General features: G+C 34.9%; 1 protein-coding gene and 1 pseudogene across 11 annotated transcripts in view; one reads left to right on the forward strand and one right to left on the reverse strand.

Annotated features, from left to right (window-relative positions):
• Positions 1–4,089: 4,089 nt before the first annotated feature.
• PIAS2 (protein inhibitor of activated STAT 2) overlaps positions 4,090–24,461 on the reverse strand; it is a 128,587-nt gene continuing 108,215 nt past the window's right edge. For 6 of the 11 annotated variants that reach the window (XM_036918660.2, XM_057504154.1, XM_036918667.2 and 3 more), the window contains 5 exons: positions 22,765–22,898; positions 21,073–21,244; positions 15,037–15,176; positions 10,354–10,391; positions 4,090–7,796 (listed from right to left, as the gene is read on the reverse strand). In XM_036918660.2, the coding sequence (XP_036774555.2) occupies positions 7,614–7,796; positions 10,354–10,391; positions 15,037–15,176; positions 21,073–21,244; positions 22,765–22,898 (667 nt within the window). In that variant the 3' untranslated portion in view covers positions 4,090–7,613. Of the gene's footprint in view, positions 8,028–10,353; positions 10,392–13,002; positions 13,116–15,036; positions 15,177–21,072; positions 21,245–22,764; positions 22,899–24,461 lie in introns of those variants that run through there. The other 5 variants (XM_036918664.2, XM_036918661.2, XM_036918662.2 and 2 more) reach the window with 5 other exon arrangements.
• Positions 16,125–17,045, forward strand: LOC118928894 (40S ribosomal protein S25-like; annotated as a pseudogene).

Raw genomic sequence — 24,461 nt, forward strand, 5'->3', positions numbered from 1 at the left:
TCATTGACATCTATGGATGATCATGGTTTCGGTTCTACCGTTGTGATGTAGGATAAGCTCATCTAATGGCATGATTTCTTCCAAAGACAGAAAGTTAACTGACTCTTGCTCTAGCTCCAAAGCACTGAATCCAGTAATGACTTGGGTCAAGTTGTTAGCTTTGAGACTAATAAATTACAATTACACCTATATGAGTTTATTATACAACTCAGTGTGCTGTATGCGACCAAGAGGATGTGGCCCTCAGTACAGAATACATGCAGAATTTCCCATTGTACACATACAGTAGGCTGAGCCTGCAAGGCGTTACTAGGTTTTCAAGTTTAATAGCACACCAAGTTGCATGTCATTATCCCCACTGTGCACTGCCCTACAAATCCCCCATTCCCAACCCTCACCCCTGCAAGATTTTGGACTCTAGAAGGTCAGTGTTCTGATTTCCTCACAACTGCTAAGGACCTTTCACTCTTTTTGCCCTAAACATGTATCTCCTCATTTTCCTCTCTTGGTGCCTGCTGCTCAGATATTAAATGATTTCCACAGCCAGCATTAAGTCAAATACAAACAGTTACCCACCATTCCTTCATTCATAAATATTTATTGAGCACCTACTATACCCACACACCATGTCCAGCTCTGGGATGCAAGTGAAATAAGATATCAACCCTGCCCTCGTGGAGCTTACAGTCTACTAGGGAAAAGAGACAATACACAGTGAACCAATACATAAAATAAACACAGGTTGTGGTAATGCCACATAGATTATAAACAGTGATGTGGATAGTTATGAAATACCTACTTTTTAGAATGGTCAGGGAATGTGTGAGACGATGAAAAGCTGGGTTTGAAGCCTGGCTCCCCACTTAAAAGTCACATGACCTTAGGCAAGATACCTCTCCTAATTGTTTCCACAATTGTAAAACGGAATCATACCAAACTCAACAAATGCTCATTACTGTTAATGATCATGAAAACTCTCCAACACCTTCTCACTGCTTTACAAACCCCTTCATGGCTTCTTAAACATTTCTAAGATTCCTTAGCATATGTCAAGGTATTCTGAACATTTTCAGTCCTCTACTTGACGAACAAACATCCAATCGACCCTCATACATAAATAACTGATTGTACGTTAACTTGCACACAATCAGTTGCCTCATCTATGGCTGCCGTGGCACCCTGTTCATCGCCTTTTACCAATGCATTTATAATATCTCTATTTCACTCACCTTTATTTATTCTAGTGAAGTTCAACTTTGGTGAGGATAGGGACCTATCTATTTTGTGTTCCAAGTGCCTTTTTGTGTTCCAAATGCCTGATACAATGCCTGGAGCCTAATAGGATTTCAAATATTTGATGACTGACCTTTTGTAAGCCAAAGAAGCAGTAAAGAGGTGAAAAGACATGGAGGAAAGAGAGAAAGAAGTCTGGCAGAGTAAAGTTCTGAATATGAGGAGACAAGAGTCAGAAGGCCCATGTGGCCGAATTGGCCTTCAGGCCCATCTCATCCTCTACGACTGGAATAAAGAATGAAGGTGGGCATAGATGGAAAGAACTCAAGCGGACATACTGAATCTTCTGACTGAATTAGAAAGCAAGGTCATCAGAGAAGGGTGCGGTTTGAAAAGGAGTGATACTATTTGTAATAATTGGTGAAAATGGTGAAAGAACCATGTGAGGCCAAGTCAAAGGACTGATAGGTGACAGAGGGAGGAGTCTGAGGGTATATACAAGGCTGGAATAATGAAGGAGCAGTCTGAGCTGGCAGTAAGTACAAAGAAAACAGAAGTGAAAGAATGGTAGGGATTTTCCAGTGGAAGAAAATACTGGTGAGGTAAACAAAACTCTCACATACTAGACTGTTGGATCATCCATCAGAAAGTTGAAGAAACTGGTAACAACAGAGTTAGAGATAGCAAGGGACACTGAGTCAGGAAGCAATGCCTTTGGCAAATCAAAAGGGCATGATTAGGAGTTTACTTGGTAAGAGTAGAGGTAGCTAATGGTATTCTCTTAGCATGGGCTGCAAAGAGGCAGTTTTTTGTCAAAGGCATTGGTAGAAATTATTTGGAGAGAAAGGGCACCTCTTGAAACACACACAAGGTGAAACACAGCCCACATTGGCCAGAGCTGCAGGGTATGGCAGGACATCAGGTGAGTGTGTCACAGGAAAGCAGTGGAGAGGATAATCAGAAGGAAAGGCTGAGATGCAGCTGAATATGGTTTACGGAGAGGAAAGAATGGGCAGGCAATTTCAAGGGAAGGTGAAACTGAAGATCAAGGCAAGTTTGCACTTCTTTAAAAAGACTGCAGAAAAACAAAGATGAGCTTCATGGACACTTCCTTTCTGAAATCTCATGATTAACATCAAACTCATTAGTCTCCCCTAAATGACTATGTCCCATTCTAACTGCCTCCTGATTCTAAATAGCACCATTATCCCTGTTACTGAGGTTAGGTGAATGGACTCAGCTCTTACTTCTCTGTCCACACTGAAGTGAGTCTTCCTTAGAAATGGATCCAGTGTCTGCTCTGTCCTTATTCCTGGGGCCATCACTTAACATCAGTTCTCATAATTTTGTATCTAGATTCCAAGTAGCCTAATTAATGTCACTTCAGTTTAGACACAGGGCTTTTGAGGGACGTCTACTTCAGACTCCCAACTCTGTGAAACTTATGTTTGTAAAATGGGGGTAAAACTTTCCCTTGAAGGGTGGTTGTAAGGAATGACACATTTTCTTCAAGTTCTTCGCTCAATGTCTGTCAGTAGGTAAGAATCCTTAATGTTTGAAAACCTGATTTTAAGGACTCTGAAGTCTGGGACCAGATCTTTTATACTATGCTATCCCCCACACACAAAACACACTGAGTATTTGTTGAATGACAAAATAAGAGGCATATTCTATAAGAACACCCTTCTTCACTTCAAAGATTTAAACCTTGAAACATAATATAAAGGAAGCTTTAAAAGATATTCAGAAATAAAACAGCTTGGGAAATTTCAATATGACATGCCAATCAATTATACCCTGAACATCTGAAAGCAGCAACCTGTTTTTCTTTCCGCACAGCTCCTCTCAGAACACTAAGATATGATTTGAAACAAAAGACTACAAAGTGACACAGAAAACAAGCCAAGCTTGGCCTTGCTTTTGTTGTTTTAACCTTACCACTTTTCCAGTTTGGGTTGGACTGCCTTTGGCTCAGGGGAGCTTAGAAAGACCAAAATGGAGCCTACAGGAAGAGGAAAAAAATTCTGGCTACTCAGGGCTGGCTCTAGCTACAAAAGGTTTAAAAAGGGCCAAAATTTTCTAATTAAAAATAGAAATTCACAGTGCAAATAAAACCATGTGACTATCATTCGGCTATCATGTAGGTGTTCCAGGAACATGTCAGATGGATAATAGTTAAAAATGAGACAGCCTAGGAAAATCTCTTTAAATTACCTCCAAATCAGCCCCGCTCACCAGGGTCAGAAGGGTAGATAATATTAGTGCAGAATGCCTGCAGAGAGACGAATGGTGCATATTTTTGGAAAACATTGCCAAATAGCTCTTTTCATACCAAATGCCTAGAGTATATATTAGAACAACTTGGGAAAGTGGTATGAATCGAGAACTACAAAAGTGTTCATACCCTTGACCCTGAAATTCTACCTCTAGGAATTCATCCTAAGGAAATATATGCACAAAGAAATTCACTGTACATTATGAGATGCAACCCAAAATACTTAAAGGGGAAAGGTGATACGAATCATGACATCTACATAATAGCATATTATGCAATTAATAAAGGTTGGCATAGTTTTTAATGACATGAAATGATGTCTGTGACTGAGGGGAAACAAGAAGTTATACTGAGAATAAAACTATGTAAAATGTGAAAACATGCACAAGTAGCAAAGAGACCAGACTGGTAAGAAATATGAGTGCTACCCACCCCTACTTCCCCATCTTGCCAGTGATATTAATTACAGGCAATTATTTTTATTCTTTTCTGTATTGTTTAAATTTTCTACAATGAGCAGGTATTACTGACATAAACAAAAAAGCCATTATTCAATCAGGCAAGCATTAAAGAAGAATGGACATTTTTATAAAAGCTTTATTTGTTTCTGCTAGGAATTGGGAGTGTGATTCCTAACAAAAAGGGACTTACAAACCAGTCATTTATTTGATCGAAGCATCAGACTCTTAAAAAAGCAGAGAAATTCTTAAATTCTTTCCCACAAGTTTCTCCATATTTACGAAGAACTGTAGCAGAAAAGATGGTGAATCAGGTTCAATGAACTACAAACCTAAACAGACAACTCCAAGCTCCCATGACACAGGGATCCAAGGCCACAAATACAGTCAGGCACAAGCTTAAATGGCACACTGTTCTACATTTTTCAAGATAAAAAAATTTGGAAAATTAAATAATTAAGTGCTGTTTTACCAACTAGTTGCTAGAAAGAAATGAAAAGGATACCTGATTATCAAATTAATGCTTTGTAAAAGTTGCCTTTAAAGACAATGTAACTAATGAATATTAAAAACACACAACTTTGTTACCAAATGATGTGGCCAGGACTCTCCTGAAAGCAGAATGTCTTAAAAGGCCTGAATCTCAAAGTCAGAATAGTAGCTGTTGACCACTTCACTTAAAATTGAAGTTTTACCTTTCTTCAAATTCCTTAAGATTCTACCCTAGGGAAACTTGTTTTTATACCACGAGTTATGGATCAACTTATTTATACACATGCTCTCTCACCTAATCATATTTTCATTCTAGCTGTCCCAAAACACATGATCGGAAAAATGCCATATAACCTAAATTTACCTCTACTGTTTCATTTGGCATTTATAATTATCCTATGACAGATACCAAGTATTTATACCTTCTAGGCAGAAATGAAGAGAAAATGCTCAAGTGGTTCACTTAAGGGTTAGAAAGTTGGGGAATGTAAGCAGACCTTAGGTGTGAAGCTGTCAGCACCATTACACTGTTAGGCGTTATCCTTACATTTATATGTGAATAAAGGTAAAAATACAGGTTGGTTAAGTGTCTGTAAGAAACTAATAATAGCGGTTCCTTTCCTTAAACAAGATACTCCACATAATCCATTAGATGGTTCACATCTAAGTAACAGCTAAGACCACCTTCTCTGAAACCACATTGTACTTGGTTAGGGCAGAAATCTGGGCTAGCAAAATAGACTGTTAAAAAATCAGGGTCTTTGAAAAAATATTTAGTGACCATACTAAAGAAAAAAAAAGGGGGATATTGGCTTAGTAAGCATGCTATTGTCATAAGGCCAAAGGCACAAAGAAAAATACTCACCTTAAGGCCAAAGGCATAAAAGAAACTACTCACCTTCAAAGATACATACACAAAGGCCCCAAGATTATAAATGTAAGTATGTATTTTAAAAAATGTTAGTGGCCTGTATGAGATAAATTAAAATTTCGTATGTAATTTCAATGTAAAGCAACATAAATGAACACTCAAACTTGCTCACATTAAATAGAGAAAAGGAAACAAAGCACAATTATAAAAGCACAGAGATCTCAGTTACAAGAACCAAGTAAATAATTTCTATTAATATTTTCATTTACCTTATAAAAGTTTGTTGATTAAACTGGGGAGGGGGAGTCTCTGAGGATCTAAAGGGTTAACAAAATGATAACAAATATACATCATTTCTTTATTAACAAATTCTATTACACAAATCAGGTTAGTTTTTCTATCTGATTACAGAGTTAACAGAAATTGCATCTGTATTTAGAGCAGCAACATAAAATTTTACTAGGAAGAAATTCCATTATCTGGATCAAAGGACTGTAATGTAGATTGGAAATCTACTGACCAAAGTGGTAGATAAAACTGGCAGCTATGGTGCAACTGCTGCAGAATATTCTGGTTTGTTTTCCACATTAAAAAAAAATAAGCAGCTCTCCAAAAGGGTAATACATTAAGGGGATGATGTCAAAATTCACATGAAATTCAATCAGTACAAAGGTGCACTGAGGCCACGAAAACGCAAGGAGTTGTAAAAACCAAGTAGTGACAAGTCAGCTTCGTGAAGGTGCACCAAGCTTGAAGCAACATGTCCATTCTGACTGCAATTGGTAGACTCTCCATCGGGGCACTTCAGTTGGCGAAACTGTCATTTTTAAAAAGGATTTTATTTTTACAGTAGGTACAACTTCGGAAGAGAAAGCTAAACATTAGGAAAGTATTAACTCCTTGAGAATTCAAAAATTATTTAGGAAGCCAAATGAAGCAAACAAGAGTATAAAATTTGGATGAAAATGTTTCTCTAAGGGTAAAACTCAAGTTTCCTGAGGGATTTAAAACCAAACACTAAAGAGAGTAGCTTTCAAAGTGGGCTTTAGGCCCATTTTCCCAGCTCTTCCTTCAATTCGAACATTTCTAATTCTGTTTTGTCTTTTGTGGCTTTAGTCAAGATTTCCTTTGAAAAAAGGGAAAAGGAAAGCTGATGCTGTCCCTGTCCCTTGTTACTTTCTTCAAGTTTGAAAATCTGTGCTGTGAGACTCAAGTTTTATGGGTGAGAAGTATAAGAGAACTGAAACATACTTTGTCAGTGTTACTAAAATCTGAAAAGCTTCAACAAAGATTTGTATTTTATTCTATAAAATAAATGAGCAAAAGTTCTTAGGAAGAAATTAAACTTTGCTATTTCCACTTTCCCTAAATCTGTTCTTCCACTGCCTCCAAGTTCTCACACTATTTCTGGACAGCACGAACAAAATTCTAAAGAACATTCAGCCACACCTTATTAAAAAATATTCCAGTTAATGGCTGCATAGAATTTCCTTTTTGAGACAGCAAGTCCAAAATTTATAGAACTCGCTAGAATGAGAATGTACAATCACCAAAAATAATGCACATTATGTCAGGGAAGAGTCTGCACAGTGCTCTTCCACATAATCACTAATAAAGAGCAGCCAAAACTCAAGAGCTTCACTCTGCATTAATTAGCAAACAGTATCAAAGTATAGATGACAACCAGGGAAAAATGTGTAACACAAAGGCCATTTTTCTTTGATGAAATTATGAAGAAATGTGGAACAGCAAGAAGAAAAGTGGAACCCAAGCACTGGCCACTTATCAAGATTTCACTACTTCAGTGAACGAGAACAGATCTCCATGGAAAGGACTCACTTGGCAAGCTTCTTCCCATATATTTTTTCCTTCACATTAGGTTAAAAAAAAGCTGCTGTCATTTTAGGATCACTGGTTACATCTTTTTTAATTAGAAAAAAGTTTACTTGAATATTTACATAATTTTATTGCTGCTTATTACAACAAAAATTTTTAATTTGTGGAATCCATCCAGTAACATACAACTGGAATCCATCTCTCCAGAAGATACTATTATGGCTGAATGTATCTGGTGCTCAGAGTACAGAACCAACAAGAAAAATCCTTGCATGTCATCTGGTTCTTGCTGCAGTCATCTGTGTTCATCTCGCAGAAGGCAAAAGAATCCACTTGACATTTCAATAAATATCAAAGTAATTTTTACCAAAAAAATAGCTTCCACGGACCAGAGATCCAAGAAAGTGCAGTTTTGACGAATGACTCCTACAATTGAGTGAGTCCTCCTTCAGTCCAATGAGATGATGTCAGGAATGTTACTTCCACTGCTGGTTATGACCCCTGTCTCACTCCTGCTGCTGGATGAACTAACATGAGTAGTGCTTTCATGGGGGCTGGTGGTGGTGACAGACGTACTGCTTGCTGTTAAGGGTGAGGTGAGACTATCCAAAAACATAGGAGGACAGTACTGCTTGAAACAAACAATGATGCCGATGAGGAAGAGGCTATATTGATTTTAATAAAGAGACTAGAAATTGTTAGATATGCACAAGTCACAGCCAAATACTTAAATTCCAGTGGGATTTAAAAGCTTCTCATAACTTCACATTTTTGGAGGGAAGGTGGCATGAATTTAGCTATTTTACATATTTAGTGCGTGCAGCATATTCCTGATTCTCCCAAAACTTGCAGAATTTGCTGACTAAACGTATAGGTACAAGTACAAAAATGTCAACAGTAACTGTAGTTACTTATTAGTAAATATTTGCCCTAAATTATGACTCAATCTCACAAAGTATTTGCTCACTAAATGTATTTTCACCAGGCTTAAGTCACATTGTTAATGCTAATATATACTGATTTTTAATGGTATTAAGCAAATATGTCAATGCAGAATTCACTAAGTCTTTCAAAACTCAGTTTCAATAAGACCCTTTAGGAATAATGTTAAGACTGATCAGTTGAACAGTGGTGTCTGACTTCTCTGTACACATATAACAATACTTGTGCAATTAGGATAGCACTCATTCTAAAATAGAGACTACATGGTAGCTAACTACCACAGCATACTCAAGAGAGAGAATTATCTCATATAATCACAAAATTTTGGAAAAGACCTTAAAGATCTAATCTAATATTCTTTGTGATGATTGCTTGACACCACCCTTAAGAGTTCATATATCAAGTTTCCCTATTTTGTTGATGATTCCCAAATTCAAACCTCAATTTAATACTTTAACTGACCAAGAGGAGACAAAAACTAAAAGCTTTATCTTCTATCACCACAGAATATCCTATGTGAGAAACAACCACACTAACTTTACTATAGTGAGGTCCAGTTTATATTACAAGAGATGTCCTGAAAGCTTGTTTTTAGATTGAATGAATGAAAGATGATCAGTATAGATATCTGATCAGTATTACCAATTCTATGTTATTGAGCCTATCATTAGAGATACTGAATTACCAAACAGGTGTTCAAAACTGCAGTTGTTTAGATTACAGGATCAAAAAGATTATAAAAAGGAACGATGACCCCAGGTTTAAGATCTCAGTTAGTGTTAAGAGCAACAACTAAAATTCAGGCTGCCTTTCAAAAAAGTAATTTAATGTTTAGGATGGATAACTAACTGTCTTGGTTCATCAATTAAATGAATGCCATGCACAAAGAGATTTAAGGTATGATGATTAAGGGAGAGAAGGAATAGTTCTTACAGAGCTTCTAAGTAGCTTTAACAAGAGTTGAATAGTCAAGTACTAAACTTCACCTTTAAAATTAAATAAATTTCTAACTTTCCACTAAAACTAGGTAAAGAATCTGGAAAAAAAAGCCCAGAAATTTATTTATAATTTCTATCACCTTTCAGACAGTTTCTGACTGCCTAGTAATAAAAAGGTATTCTTCCTCATTTATAAAATGAATGCTAGATATTAAGTCCTGATATCAATAAGCTCTATGCCTTGAATTCTTGTAATACTCATGTTGCAGCCATTTTCCCTCTAACTGTACCCTTTATATGTAATTGGCACATACCTGCACAAGGATAACAGGGATTAAGGGGGAAATATGAGGGTAAAGTAGAACAAATCTAAGAATTCTAAGGAAACCTGGAGGTACAACCTCACCCTCCTCCTGGTTGATCAGGTAAGTCAGCCTGACACTAAGCATGCCAAATAGTACTGTGAAATAAAAATCTTCTACGTTTTCCAAGATCTTTTTTTTTAAAAAGGACAGTTCTCATAAAAATCAGTAATATTTTAAGCCTAAAGAACCCATTTACTAGAGAAATGTATACTTTTGCTATAGAATTGACTGATATAACCAAGTCAACTGAGGGTGAGAAGAAATTCCTCACTCTGGGCATGTTACCTTAGGCCAAAATTTCCGGTGCTTGTTTGTGTGATTAGATACAGAGTACTGAAACAGCAGGCTGATACACAAGACCTGTGGGGAGCTGATTCTGCACAGCCTACGAAGCAGCGGCCCATGGTTCTTTATCCTTCCCTACTGTCTTCATTCTCTCAAAGTCTCCTCCTTTCTGTTTCACTTTCCCCTTCCACTTTTCCCATGCCTTTTCTTCCTCTGTTTTGCCTGTTATAAGACTGTCAGTCCATGCCCCTGCAAGGTCTTCATGCTGGGACTCTGGAATACTAGTTTCTTACCTCTGACAGAGAAAACAGTCAGATAGAGCAAGTATTTTACAAATTATCTCTGTAAAGTTTTTTCAGTTACCAAGCACTACTTCCTCTCAATTTAATCACTCAAATGCTTGTAAGAAATGCCAACTGATTATTAAACTAAACAAAATGTAATTCAAAACCCAGGTATCAATGCCAAAATATCATTAACTGAAAAATAGCAACTTATTAGTCAATAAATTTGCAAAATATTTATATAGCACTTCCTTTCCATCAAGTTAAGTAACTGAGAGTTGACTGTCCTGATTTTATGCAACTGGTCATTTTTAGTTAGTATGACATAACCAATAACCAAATACAAATTAGTTGCTTAAATTCAGGATACATACCTGGGGATCAACTGGAATAAGGGAAAGAAAATCCAAACCTAAAACAAAAATGTTTTGTTAATAGCTGTCTCATATTTTGGAGACAAGAATTATTTCCCAAAGTCATTTTGTATTTATCATTAAGTCATAAAACATTTGGGGCAAGTGCTTACCATTTTGCCGTAGGTAAGTTTTATACCAGGATCAGTGATATTTAATGTGCACAAAACCCAAAAATGAACACATTTCCTGAAAAAACAAAACTGGAAAACCTTCCCCCACAGACTGAAAGGGAGCAGTTCAAAAATTTCCAGAGAAGTAGGACTAGTCAAAGCAAACTTTCCCCCGATCATCACTTAAAAGAATGAGAAGCAATGAAAATGATGGGATAATGATCTGGATTTGGACCATTAAAAAAACATACTTAGGCTCTTATGATACTTCACATTTATTTTTTAGAAATACACCACACTGTGCTTCAACTAATATATCACTTCCTAAACAGATGTCTATTTCATGGTTAGCTCTCTATCCCCTTGTTCCCACATCAAAAGTAGTATACAGTTCAATGCTGTGCACAAAGCAATCAACTGGTAATTACTACTGACTAACAAGCTAAACCTTATCAGGGTTTATAGGGTTATAAGCTAATGCAGTTTTCTAAACCAAAGATCTGGGGTTCTCCAATTATGCTTTAGAAACAGGAATGTGTAAAAGGTTCTCAGTAATACTCATTTTAAAGTATTACAGTTATAACAACAAATAAGAATTTTCAGGTCTGAAAAGTCTAGCAATTAACTTCAAAGTCAGTTCCCCTAGACCTGTTTGACTGAATTTCAAAGTATTAAAAAAAAAAAAAAATCACATATGCAATAGAGGCCACTAAGGTCAATTTCTATTCAGGTCTATGAATTTTTATAGGCTGGCATTTAATGTCATCTCAAATACAAGTTTGACTGTTACTCAAAACAGAGAATATTAGTGGGAATTATATTTGAAAGTTAATAATTAATGTGATAATTTATAACTCAAAAATTTATATTTACTCCCTTATAATCTCTAAATAAGGGTATGATTTAAATGCTGATCAAGTCATACAAGCTGTAGCATCAACAACTTGAAAATCCAATTTCTAAAACATTTTTAAAAACTGTTGATGATTTCTGATCTTGTATGCCTGTCACTAGTGATATGACACAGTGGGGTTTAAGACAACACCAGACAAAAAGAATCAGAACTTTTCCAATGACTTCCCCATTAAGTTAACAATCACTAGGTAACATCTCCGGTAAGCAGAGTTCCTCTTTGCATTAATTATTTTGTTCAATAAATCCTCTGCTTCTGTTGAATAGTAATTCAAAATGAGTCTAGCCCTTATAATACCCTCTGAGTTTTATTCAACATTTCTATTATTAACTTAGTCACACAAATATCTTATTTGGCATGTCATTTAATTAACTGGCATAATTTTATTAATTTTTTTTTGTTTTGCCTCAAATGATAAAATATTTCTCCTTTTATAGTGGGTTCTGCTTTTTACAGTTTAATTCTGTATGTTCACTTTTAATCTTTGTTGAATCAGTCTATTTGAATTACAAGCTTTCTTTATAGAGCTGAAGTACTGATATCTCTGATGAAATATTGTGTATTGAAACAAATCACTCAAAAATGCCTATTTTCTAAATGTTTAACTACTCCCATCTCATAACTTCAACTTAAATGCCCAGGGTTGATAAAATTTTCAAATTGCTTTTGTAGCTCTTAGCCATGGAAGCTACCATCAGGATGCAAAGATGTCATATTTTCATTATTTTAATTCCCAGCTCTTCAGATATACTGTAATTCTCTTTGATGAGTATTTCATGTGTGCCAGTAGATATACAGTCCATTGAAAAAGATTTAGGAGACTTGATAAATCTTTATTTCTTGACACTCATCCAAGGATAACTGAATATAGTGACTTAGACAATGCCATAATTAAATACCTAGAATTTTTCCTAAAACTTTGGCTGAAACTCTAGACTGTCTCTCTAATATGACACAAATTCCAATAATGTGTTAATGTAAGTATTTTGCACTGAAACCATTTTTTCTCAAACACACTGAACTTGGATATAGTATTTCAAATGTTATTCGTTCTAATAAAAATTTTTGAACTCTTATCAGTCTTGTTTTACATTTTAACTATTCAAACTCAGATGAAATAGATGAAGTCTCAAGAATAGTGATTACAATGTTAACTGCCTTGTTTTATAAGTTTAGCAAAATGCTATTTTCTTATTTCACAAGTTTCAACTGTAACCATATGTTGTATTGATGTTTTTATGCCCTCCTAAGTATTTCATGGTTGAAAATGCTCAACTATTTTAAACTAAAAAGCAGGTACCATTAAAAACTGATGGTACATCCTAAATGTTTTTATTAACACTTATAGTTTTAGATTTTAAATGCTTCTTTATGTGAAACTGACTTTGTATGTCTTATTTCTAACACATTTTCCTTGCTTGAGCCATGAACTTTAACAAAACATGATTGCTACATGATTAAATATGTAAATGTTTAGCACTTTCAAATTTTAATGATACAACTTTTGAGAGCACCATTCGCACCTGACAATATGGCACTAGCAATAATAAGGCAGTCATATGTTTTCTTGAAATAATCAAGCTGTTTTCCATTCCATAAATACAAATTATTTGTTTTATTTTGTATTCACTGTTGCACAGTATCAGAAGATGTTCCAAGCTGCAGTTCATTATTAATATCATTTCTTCTTTGTTCTCCTGCAGATTCAGAAGATTCATATTTATGATATTTAAAAGGAATGTTAAGAAATGTATTAAAACTTTGTCATCTCTCCATTCTTGGTGTTCTATTTAATATTTTATTATAAATTATTAAATTTATAAGTATAAAAACTCTGTACAATGACTACATAAAAACTCCCAAAATAATTACTAATTACAAAAGAGCATGTTAACAAGAAAACCAAAGTAAAAACTAAACTATTTAGATGTAGTAATTGCTACATAATTCATAGATTATGATAAATTGGTAATTCTAAAATACAACACAGATCCTATTCTATTCAGTTTATCGACTGGTAAAGAAAGCATTTCAACATTTTAATAACCAGTATCACCATACTGGTTTATATTAGCTAAACAAATATTAGTCCTGCATGTTAGCCTTGGTTCCTTAATACCAGCTTGAAATGTGTCTTACAAAATACATGGTTAACATATTTTACTGCATTTTCTCAAATAAGCACATTTTACAAAAGTATTCTCACTTTAACCTCAAAATCTGAAATAACGTAAATTCTCCAAAATTAAAAATTCATGTAGACTCACATAATTTGAAAACTAACAGAGCAATTGTGTCTATTGCCAAATGGTCAAGATCACTTTAGTAAACAAAATGTTAATATTTTTTTCAGGATTACTTTTTATTTCAAGGTCTTCAGGAAATGAATACTTCTGGAATGCTCATTTATATCATACTAAGAAGATGTGTTGACACATTTCAACTTCACTTGAAACTAGCAAAGTTTAATTAAAGCAAAACATGGCAGTTAGAAATTAAGGACTGCCAAGTTTCCATTTGTCTTAAGAACCATGAAACTTCACCTGTACCTTAGCATCTAGCTTTGTATAGAATACTTGGTGCTAGCTGGGTTTATGAGCAATTTTTGAAAATATCAATTCCCTAAGTACATATGAATAAAAACATATTTAAGATATTTAAAAATTTTTGATGGATACTATTTTTAGTCTCCTTTTCCATTAAATTTTATTTGAATGATCTGAACGTTCAAGTGGCAAAATTACATGGGCCAGATAACACAACGATCAACCATTTCAACAACACAAACTTTGCCCGAGATAATATATACTGTGCTTAAAATGAAGACCTCACTAAGAGGGATAAGAATAATAAACCATAGGTTACATTAACTTCATAAATTTAGAAAAGAAAACAGGAGAGAATTAATTTCACTAAAAGGGCCCTTCAGAGGAAGAGAAATCATGAATATAAGAGGCATTGGTTCTAACTTGCTCATATTTGAATGACTAAAAATGTCTGCAAAAACAATGGCTATGGAGAGATGGAAGAAGAGTGGGGGTGGTGGGGAGTTTAAAAATTTTACAATATGGCCTTGGTTGCATAAGTATTGGTATTAATTCAAGCACCTTGCATTTTTTAAATGTTGAGTTAACATGCATATATTAAGATATTGCTAAATATTGAGCAGTGCTCTGGGGAAACAGCTGGTAGATACTATTTTTACAGGGGAAAAAAATCCATGGGGGAAAGCTGATATGCAAAGTGACCTCACTGTACACCAGTATGATCTGAAGTTGTGATGGGCTACCATGAGAGTATGAGAAAAAAAACTCTCCCTAACCTGTGAAGCTTCTAGGAAAAGTAAGTGAAGAAAAAGTCTCTGTGAGGGAGAATAAACTTCATAAAATGTTCCTACTACCCTACTTTATTTCCTATCATCAAGAATCTATAGACTGCTCTGTAGTTAAATGATAGGAATTGAAAATGATGTATTAAGACAGTACCTTTACATGAACACTTCAAATTTCCTTAGCATTTCTATTTAAACTTTAAAAACTATTTTTGCTCCACAGATTAAGACTAAAAATAAATGATAAAATTTGATAATAAAACAAAATGAAGCATCTCTTCACATACCTGGCAAATCTGATGACATGCTTGATATTGGCGTGTGGTGGAATGGTACTGAGTAGTCTGTTAATGAAGGCGGAATAGCAGCAGGATCAACCGAAGTCACACTGGGCACCCTTACAGAAGATGGCTGATACATGAGAACCCTGTTTTAAATAGCATGGGAGATTACAAACAATCTGGCTGTTAATTCACAGGAGATAAGGGCTGCACCACTGGGCATTCTCAGTCATAAACTCACTGAGTTTCAGCACAACTATATGGCAGCTATTCACTACATACCACTTCACTCTACTCTCCTTTCCTAACAGTCTTCATTTTAACAGGAACATATGTTGGCTCTCAACAGCAGCTGTGACTTAAGAGCAAGTTGGCATTAAAACATAATGTACAGTGCTGGGGTAACTACATAACTTCATCCACAAATAGAAATATGCTTTACAAAGCTTTTACTAATATTTATGTAACATATTGTGCATATTAGCAATATTATCTGTAAGGAAGTTTAGAAATAAAATAGAGGATTCCTAAAATCTTATTTAAATCACGGCATCTTTACCAGTGAAGCTACTTACTAGAGTTCAACTAGAATTTCTTCCACTCTAACTTGAATTGTGTTAATTACTAGCAATTTTATCTAGGAATCCCTTGAATAAACACAGTCAATCCTAAAGCCAATCAAACTGATGAGAACAGGCAGTAATCAGACATTAGAATAAGATGACTACTCAGAATTTAAAATATCCAGAAATAAAAATGTCAGCTACCATGACACCGTCTATTCTTCTAAGAGGGTTTATGACTTTGAAATAGCTGTTCATGCTACTAAAAATACAAATTAAAGACACATAATATATATAATTTATAGTTGGTATTTTATATGTATACACTATATATAATTCTAACTTTATAATTTTGAAGAACCAGTGTAATTAATGTATTTTTGAAAAAGTTCAGAAATAAAGAGAAATGATTTTTCATTCTTCCTATTTAACCTTCATTTTCTCTTAGCCTAGGGTAAGAAATTAGGACTTCACAAGAAACACATCTTGAATGCACAAAAAAACTAGGCAGTGTTATGGACCCTGGGGCTGATGGTGGCCATCTTTTTGTCTGACATCTCAGCAAGGCTGCATGGCAGCAGCTGCTCTCCAAGTTTCATTATTCCACCCAAGGATAACAAGAAGAAAGATACCCAGAAGTCAACCAAAAAAGACAAAAAAACCTAGTGAACAAATCTGGGGGCAAGGCCAAAAAGAAGTGGTCCAAAAGCCAAATTCAGGACAAGCTCAATAACCTAGTTTTGTTTGACAAAGCCACATAAGATAAACTCTGTAAGAATGTTTTCAACTATAAGCTTATAACCCCAGCTGTTGTCTCTAGAGACTGAAGATTCATGGTTCCCTGGCAGCCCCTTAGTAAAGGTCTCATTAAACTGGTTTCAAAGTACAGAGTTCAAATGGTCTACACCAGAACACCAAGGGTGGAGATTCCCTTGCTACTAGTAAAGATGCATAAACAAGTCCTACCATTTATACAATTTAAAAACTAAAACTTTATTAAGTAAAAAAAATAAGGGAGGGTAAGGACACAGAGACATTAAGGTTAGCATCCCAAAAGCACTGCCAGTAAACTACTGTAAGCTTAATGGGAGAGGCAGAGAATTCTGCACCTGTAAGGGACCGTTACAAAAATGACGAAAGTAAAACTGACAGAAACTCAAAAGTAGGATGGTGGTTACAAAGCTACACTGAGATGAGAACTAGGAACTCTAGATGTATTCTACTGTGATGAAACACTTCCTGTCATTGTGCAGACTATCAAATACTAGTAGTAAGAATTGATGATATAATTGAATGACTCTCTTCATACTCTGAACAACTAACAAAACTGTTTCATTACCTCAATTTAAATCTCAAACCACTTAAATAATCACAACCTATTTAGACACTGGAATCCTTCTGAAATTGGTCTGCATTAGGACATAAGGATCTTTGTCTAGTTATTATTGTGCTATTTGTCAAAAATATGGATGTTACTAGAAATGTGCAAAACAAAGTCATCTTGAAAGTACATAAGTGGCTGTGTTGGCAACTGTGTTAATCTCAGAACACTGAATAATAAACACAGGTCAGAATTCGGATATCTTAAAACTGATCAGTGTAAGAGACAGAGGAATATAATGTGCTCAGGAAAATAACATAAGCCTGGTATTTCAAAACACATTTTCCAGTGATAGATGAAGATGGAAGGAAGTCATCTTCTGAAGAGCTACCAGCCTAGCTTATAATCAGGAGGTTTCTTGGCCTCCAGTGTTACCTGGAGACCTAAAACAAATGTGAGTTGAGCGAGGTTAGAAAAGGAAGACTCTGGAAGGGGAAACAGAGATCTTAGGATGAGATTAAATAAGTATGTTATATTAAGCACATCTTTTTCTGGACACTTGAAAACAGTGGTCCTCCTACAGGGGTGAAAGTAGAACTCACTAAAATTGTTTTCAAATTACGCATGATCATACCTCCCAAACAAAAATGTGTGTCAGAAACTGAGGGAGGGTGCACAGAAGTAAGGAGAGATTGGTATGTTTGTGCTAAGGAGGTGGCTAAAAAAATGGCTCAATTATTCTGCCTGCCTCTCAGTATTATTATCTTAATAATACACACACGCACATTTTAAGAGGCAAGCTTTTGAAAATACATATATGTGTGTGTGTACATATGTACACTCATACACAATTTCATTTATTTAAAAAAGTTCCTAATCAAATGTACATTTAATTTATCACTTTTTCTCTAACACTGAAAGAAACTAAAAGAAAACTTTCAGGTTTACAAAAGAAGGACAATGCCTGCCTTCCTCTTATTCCCTTCTCCTTTGATCAAACTCACACTGGAGATTTTCTTTCGTCTTGATCTTGAATTGACCCTTCAACTTGATTCAGATTTATAGGAAACAACAACAATCATTTTCCTCCCTGGTTCCCTCACTTATATCTGTCATCACAGTAACATCTAATTATTGCATATATTCTGTTCTCATAACATGAAATTTTAAGTTATTAAATAACTTTGTTTCTTCAATACAAAATGTCACAGAATGTGAAAATGTCGAAATCCAATGAGGGTACAAATTACTAAATGAACACCTAAAACCTCAGCAAACACCTGAAAAACTAAGCAATTTAATTTAAGTTAGTTTCTATTACCTGAACTTTACGACTGTTAACACAAATTCAACTAGGATTATGAAATTACATACTGGTAGATTTTTACTTTAATCAGAATCTTCACAAGGACCACATTCAGAAAGGTACATGATTCTAACGCAAAGGTAAATGATGCCTATGTGAAAAACAGATGTATTTTAATATCTGGAATAACAGGACCATGGAGAGATTGTCTTATGTAATTGAGGGTATAGAAATGCAATGCTATAACGTAACAAATTTTTGTAAGTTTTAAAATGTGTTACTCTCTCCTTGTAGGACTGGCAAATACATAGGCATATGTATACATTATGCACGTGTACATATATAACTTAAATATTTATACCTTTACCCCTAATACCATAGCACAAAAGTAAACTTGTCAAATGCTGCTAGACAGCAAATACTAGTATTCTAGGCTATGTACTGGGGATCACCGAATTCTTCATACTTGGCCCAGACTCAGATGTCTGAAATGGATTAACACTGCAAAAACTTGAATTTTTATCTGTAAACCTGAAATTCAGTGTGTTCTCACTTTATGATCATGAAAATATAAAAAAAGATTGAATTTTGCTGCCTATTTCTAATGATTCTTAATCCACAGAAATAAGTATTCATCTCTATTCTTTGTTTCCTGTCTTTAGAATATCTCCTTATTAAAGACAAAGCAATCACTCAATTTCCAGGAGTGGAAATAGGAGCATAACATTTAAAATTATCTTTTAATGTAGAAAAATATCAGAGGTTGTCTAAAAGTTTAGATGAAGGTGCCAGTTTCTTCTGATAGGTACTATATGAGTGCATTAAGGACTACAGTAGGTATGCAAGCAAAGAGGCTAGGATTACCATTTAAATGTTAATAGTGGTTAACCTTTATACAGAATGCATTTTACTTCTTGGTGTTTTGCAAAGCTGTTCATAAGAATAATTTTTAATAAAATAATACCTATTAAAAAATAACTGTTCACATAATTTCTAGAACATAACTTAACGTTTCCTGGTTTCTCATTCTCTATTCTCTCATTTACTTACTATCCTGACCAATGAGTCCTATGATAGCTTTCCACAGGAAAGGAAAACCATAAAAATTCTAGATGCTGAGCCCAAGAGAGGTTATGAAAAGAATGACCAAAAACCAGACTACAGAAAGTCTAAGAGTTGAAAAGGTTTACAGAGCTGATATAACCATAACATGAGTCTCCATTATGACACTGCAACTGGTGGCATCCACTCTACCTTAACACAGAAAATGTGATTTTAGCACAAAACATCAACTTTCTCAGTGTTCAGAAAGCTCCAATGGAAAGTTCTTCCATGTATCTTTCCTCCACTGGAGTTAGAGCTACCAAATAATATAACGAAAATAAACTCAGTCCAGTTAAACCAGTAACTCCCTTTTAAAAATGACAAGATAGCTTCCTGACTTAACAGCTTCAGTCCTCAGACCCATTCATCCACCATGCTACAGTTCTAGACATTTTACATAAATAGAATTATCCTCTCAGTGTACTTTTGCATTATTCTTTTTTAATAGTTACTTTTTAAACCAGGAGAATTAACCCTCTTTTGTGTTGTCTTTTTCACTGTTAAAATACTTACATTTCCAGATATGATATACACATCATAGTAAGGGTGTATATTTTCTTTTACCCGTTTAATTAGAATGAGGTTTTTGGGGAGGTTTTCTGTTTTTGTAGTGGAACAGAAAATGAGAAAAGTCTTTCAAATGGTTTTTTTTTTCGGGGGAAGCCCATCATTTATTGCTCCTTTCAGACAATTTGGCTGGCACTTCTAGAATGTAAATGATAAGCAAAATTTGAAAAGCAGATTAACTGCTGCCTAGATGTAGGGTGCAAATGGCAATTACCTGCAAATAAACAAGAGGAAAGCTTATTGGGTGTTGTAAATACTGTACAACTGAATTGTGAAGGTAATTATACAGCTCTATGAATTTACTAAAATGACCTAATTGTGCTGATTTTACTTAATACTTAAATACAACTGAATACTTAAAATGGGAATTATGTCCCAATAAGCCATTAGAAAAAATAAGTGTACTGAGAAGCAAAAAAGACAAGAATGTCACACTCAAGTTTAAAACATCTTCAAAGGACATCAAGAGAACCCTCTGCTACTTTCTCACAGGTCCCCAAATCTCTAAGAAGTACCTACTGCTAAATATACCTGTCACTTACAATAGGCGAGCAATGGTTCTGGCAGGTGAAGCATAAAGAACACAATGCTAGAATGCATTTACTTGCCCATATTTTGCCCTACAGAGGGTGAGAAGGGGAGGCCATCAGTTTTTACTGAGAAACTACCATGTGCCTGACACTGAGACTAAGCTTATTTATTATTTTCCTGAAACCTGAAAATAATCTTATGAGGTAGGCATTATTTAACACCATTACAGAACAGAAGGAGGAGGCTCAAACAAATAATTCACCCAATATCACAGAACAAATAAGTAATGGCATCAAAATTGGAATTCACACTTGCCAGCTTCCTAATTCCACTCTATTACACCAGGCTTTCTCATGTTGGTCTGTGATGCCAAATTTACTCCTTAGAAATAGGTTCAAGAAAATGACAAAAATTATCAAATATGAAATAAATATTTAGACAGGAGAAGATTCCAACTTTTACTTCCCTGAAGTGTGAATAGTTTCTTCATCAAAATTTGCTTTCCTCTTAACAACGTGCTCACTTGAAAATATTTCAATGAAACAAAGACAAATTAAAATACCCTTCTAATGTTATGCAACTCTCAACCCTAGCCCAAGAACAGTTAGTTCCAAGGGTAATAAACAATAGTGAACTATAAATTAACAAACCCTTTGGTTGGGCTGCTTTGAGTTTCTGACATAAAGATGCATTTCCTTTTGGCAGGAGGGTCTTCCTCTTCATCAGAAGAGCTTTCTATTGTTAGGTCAATAATATCCACTTTCTTCTTGCTTGCCTCACTGGCTACAGTCATTGAACAAGGCTTACTGAGGACACTTGAACCTGCATGTAGGGAACAGAGGGGAAAAAAAAAAATCAAAGGTGTCCCACAAATGAACTATAGCCATAAATGTCTTAACTGTGCAGCATGTCCAGGAGAATACACAGCCAGTAAAGACACATACCCTATCCCATGGAACCTATATCAACTAACTCCAGATATCTGTCTGTAAAATGACTATCTACCTGGGGAGACAGGGTGAGCTGTTTGCCTTGAGAGAGGGTCAAAAACCTTCAAACGGCATGCTCTTAGTAGTCATTGCCCCATATTGCCAAGTATCTGCATAGGTCCTGCTGCTCATGCTGTCTGCCCAGATAAGCAGTCATTTTATAGTCAGATGTGTGGAGTTAGGGGCTGGTCTCCTGCCATGGACAACAGTCTGTAGCTCCAATGGCTGTGTATACTCACAGATAGGTGGCAGTGTTAAGTGAGAATCAGGTACTTCTACTCTACCAAAGCAACAGTGCTCATGTCAAAGACAGTATAGGCTCTTCACCATAAGCCAGAACGTGATAAATATTTTCACCTTGATAAACTGAAAGAAACTCCAAACTTCTCACTTCAGTTATTCAGACATTTAAAGTCTTCTTATCAGTCATCTCCTAATCATTTAGGTTCTCCTTTATGCCCACTGTGATAGTCTCATACACTGTATGTTCTTACCATTTCCCAGAAGTGTAATTTACGGAGCAGAAAATGATCGCTCCTTGGTAATGGAAAAGCAGCAGCAACTAACTAACTACTCCACTGTTTTTCTCAAGATGGGGAAAACCTTGACCATTCCACACATTCTACAGGTGGTTCAGTAACAATCACATGAGAATGACCAATACTGACAAATCCTATACCTGTCCTCTCTTCTTATTCTGAGCACCTATTATTCATGGCATTGTTGGTACGGTAACATAGCAGAAAACTCAAATGCAGCCAGTGGCCTATGTCAGATAAACAGAAACTTTACATTTACCCATGGGATTTAATTACTCAAAGTGCACTTAGTTTCCCAACCCTGTGGACAGGTAAAGGGAATTGAAGGCTAAGTATACATCATAGGTATAACAAAGGCAACCTTCAAATTCTTTCCCACAAAGAAATGGAAACAATGTGTTTACTTTTTTAGCAACTAACCTGTGACAACCTCCCAGACCCTGATGCAGTTTCTGGAACCACACTTCTACTTGGGGATATCCCAACAGGTACTCAAAAAACAATTCTAAAAAACTCCCCTTAGAAATGTCCTTTACAACTTTTCATTTTGTAACAAACACAATATTCTAAAATGATTTTAGGTAATTGTTTCATTCAATTTACATATGAAAAATATTATTAAAAGGCTGATTATAAGATGGTATGAACTTTATCACATATCTTAAGAATAAAAAGCACATGGGGGAAATTACATATGTAACAGAAGATCAAAAGATAAAGGTAGCAAACAGCTCTAAATGCAGTGGCCAAAGTGAGACAAAGATAATGTTGCATGAGTCTATTGCTTTGCTCTCAGCTACCATTTTTCACATACTTTCTATTTTTGTACAAGGCTGGCTGGATACTTTCATAGCTTCCTTCTTCGGTCTCATTGGACACCAAGAACCATCTTCTTGGAATTTGATCTCATCCACATCAGAACAGTCATTGAGAATTTCCATAAAAAGCCTATAAATCAAGTAAGAAGTACAGATATGTAAATAATGGCTGTGTTCAAAGGTGAAATAAAGTATTTTACTACCTTGGAGGCAAAAGTAATGTTATCTCTTATTTTGTATTTTAATACATCAATACTTTATAACTACTATTACATCCTCTTCCTCCTGGGTTTTAGATTTTTTAATGGGCAACTAAAGAGTTAAACAACTGAATTGCATCTAAAAAATCAATGGTTAAACAAAAACAGACACCTGGAGCCCCCTAGCTGGATGGAACTGGCAGTAATGAACAACCTCCTACACAACACAAAAAAACAAGCATAAACAAAGTTTATTAAGCAAAAAATAAGCTTATCAAGAAAAAAGGATCATGGGGTGGGAGGGGGGCAATAGGAATATCAACAAAGTCTCAATAAATTTAAAATAACTCAGAGCATGTTCTTTGACCAAAATGAAATTAAACTTGAAATCATCATCAGAAAAGTATCTGGAAAATCCCAATATTTGGAAACTAAACAATCCATGCAACAAAGAAAATACAAAATACAAATTAAAAAGTATTTTGAATTGAATGCAAATGAAAATACAGTATTTGGGGAAGGTAGATACAAGATTAGAGGAAAATTTATAGCCCTAATCTTCCCATATTAGGAAAGGACTCAAATCAATAACCTCAGCTTTTACCTAAATGAAAGAAAAAAAAAAAGCAAATTAAAATGAAAGTAAACTGGAAAAGGGAATAACAGAACAGAAATAAATAAAATAGAAAAATAGAGAAAAATCAATGAAACCAAAAAGCTGGTACTTTAAAATATAACTACAAAACTTCTAGTCAGACTTAAGTTCATTCAAAAAGAAATAGATAACCTAAGGAGCCTTTTACCTATTAAAGAAAATGAATTTGTAGTTAAAAACTTCACAACAAAGGAAATTCCAGACCCCATCATCTTCATTAGGAAATTCTACCAAATACTGAGGAGACATAATACCAGTACTTCCCAACTCAATATAAAAGGCCAGCATTACTCTGACACTAAAACCTAAAACCAGACAAGGACATTACAAGAAAAGAACTGACCAACTCTTATGAATTTGGCAAAACAAGCCTAACAATGAATAAAAATGCTAATAAATCAGGACCAAGTGGGTTTATCCCCAGAATGAAAGGTAAGTTTAATATCTGAAAGTCAATCAATGTAAATCATGTTAACAGACCTGTCAGTTCAAAACAGCAAGACAAAGAAATAAAAGGCATCCAGATTAGAAAGGAAGAAGTAAAACTATCTTTATTCATAAACAACATTACTGTCTATATAGAGTATCTTGTTATCTACAATAAAACTACTAGAAATACAAAGTGAGTTTAGTAAAATTTCAGGATGTGACAGCAATATACAAAAATCAACTGTATTTCTACATATCAGCAAAAACTAGAAATTGTAAAATACTGTCAAAAATATGAAATACTTAAAAGAGATGAACTGGACATAAGAAATATAAGACCAACATACTGGGAACTACCAAACATTACTGAGACCTAATTAACTAAATGAATATATTTAGACTCAATATT

The sequence above is a fragment of the Manis pentadactyla genome, chromosome 6 (assembly GCF_030020395.1).
Source record: "Manis pentadactyla isolate mManPen7 chromosome 6, mManPen7.hap1, whole genome shotgun sequence".
NCBI classification, from domain to species: domain Eukaryota; kingdom Metazoa; phylum Chordata; class Mammalia; order Pholidota; family Manidae; genus Manis; species Manis pentadactyla.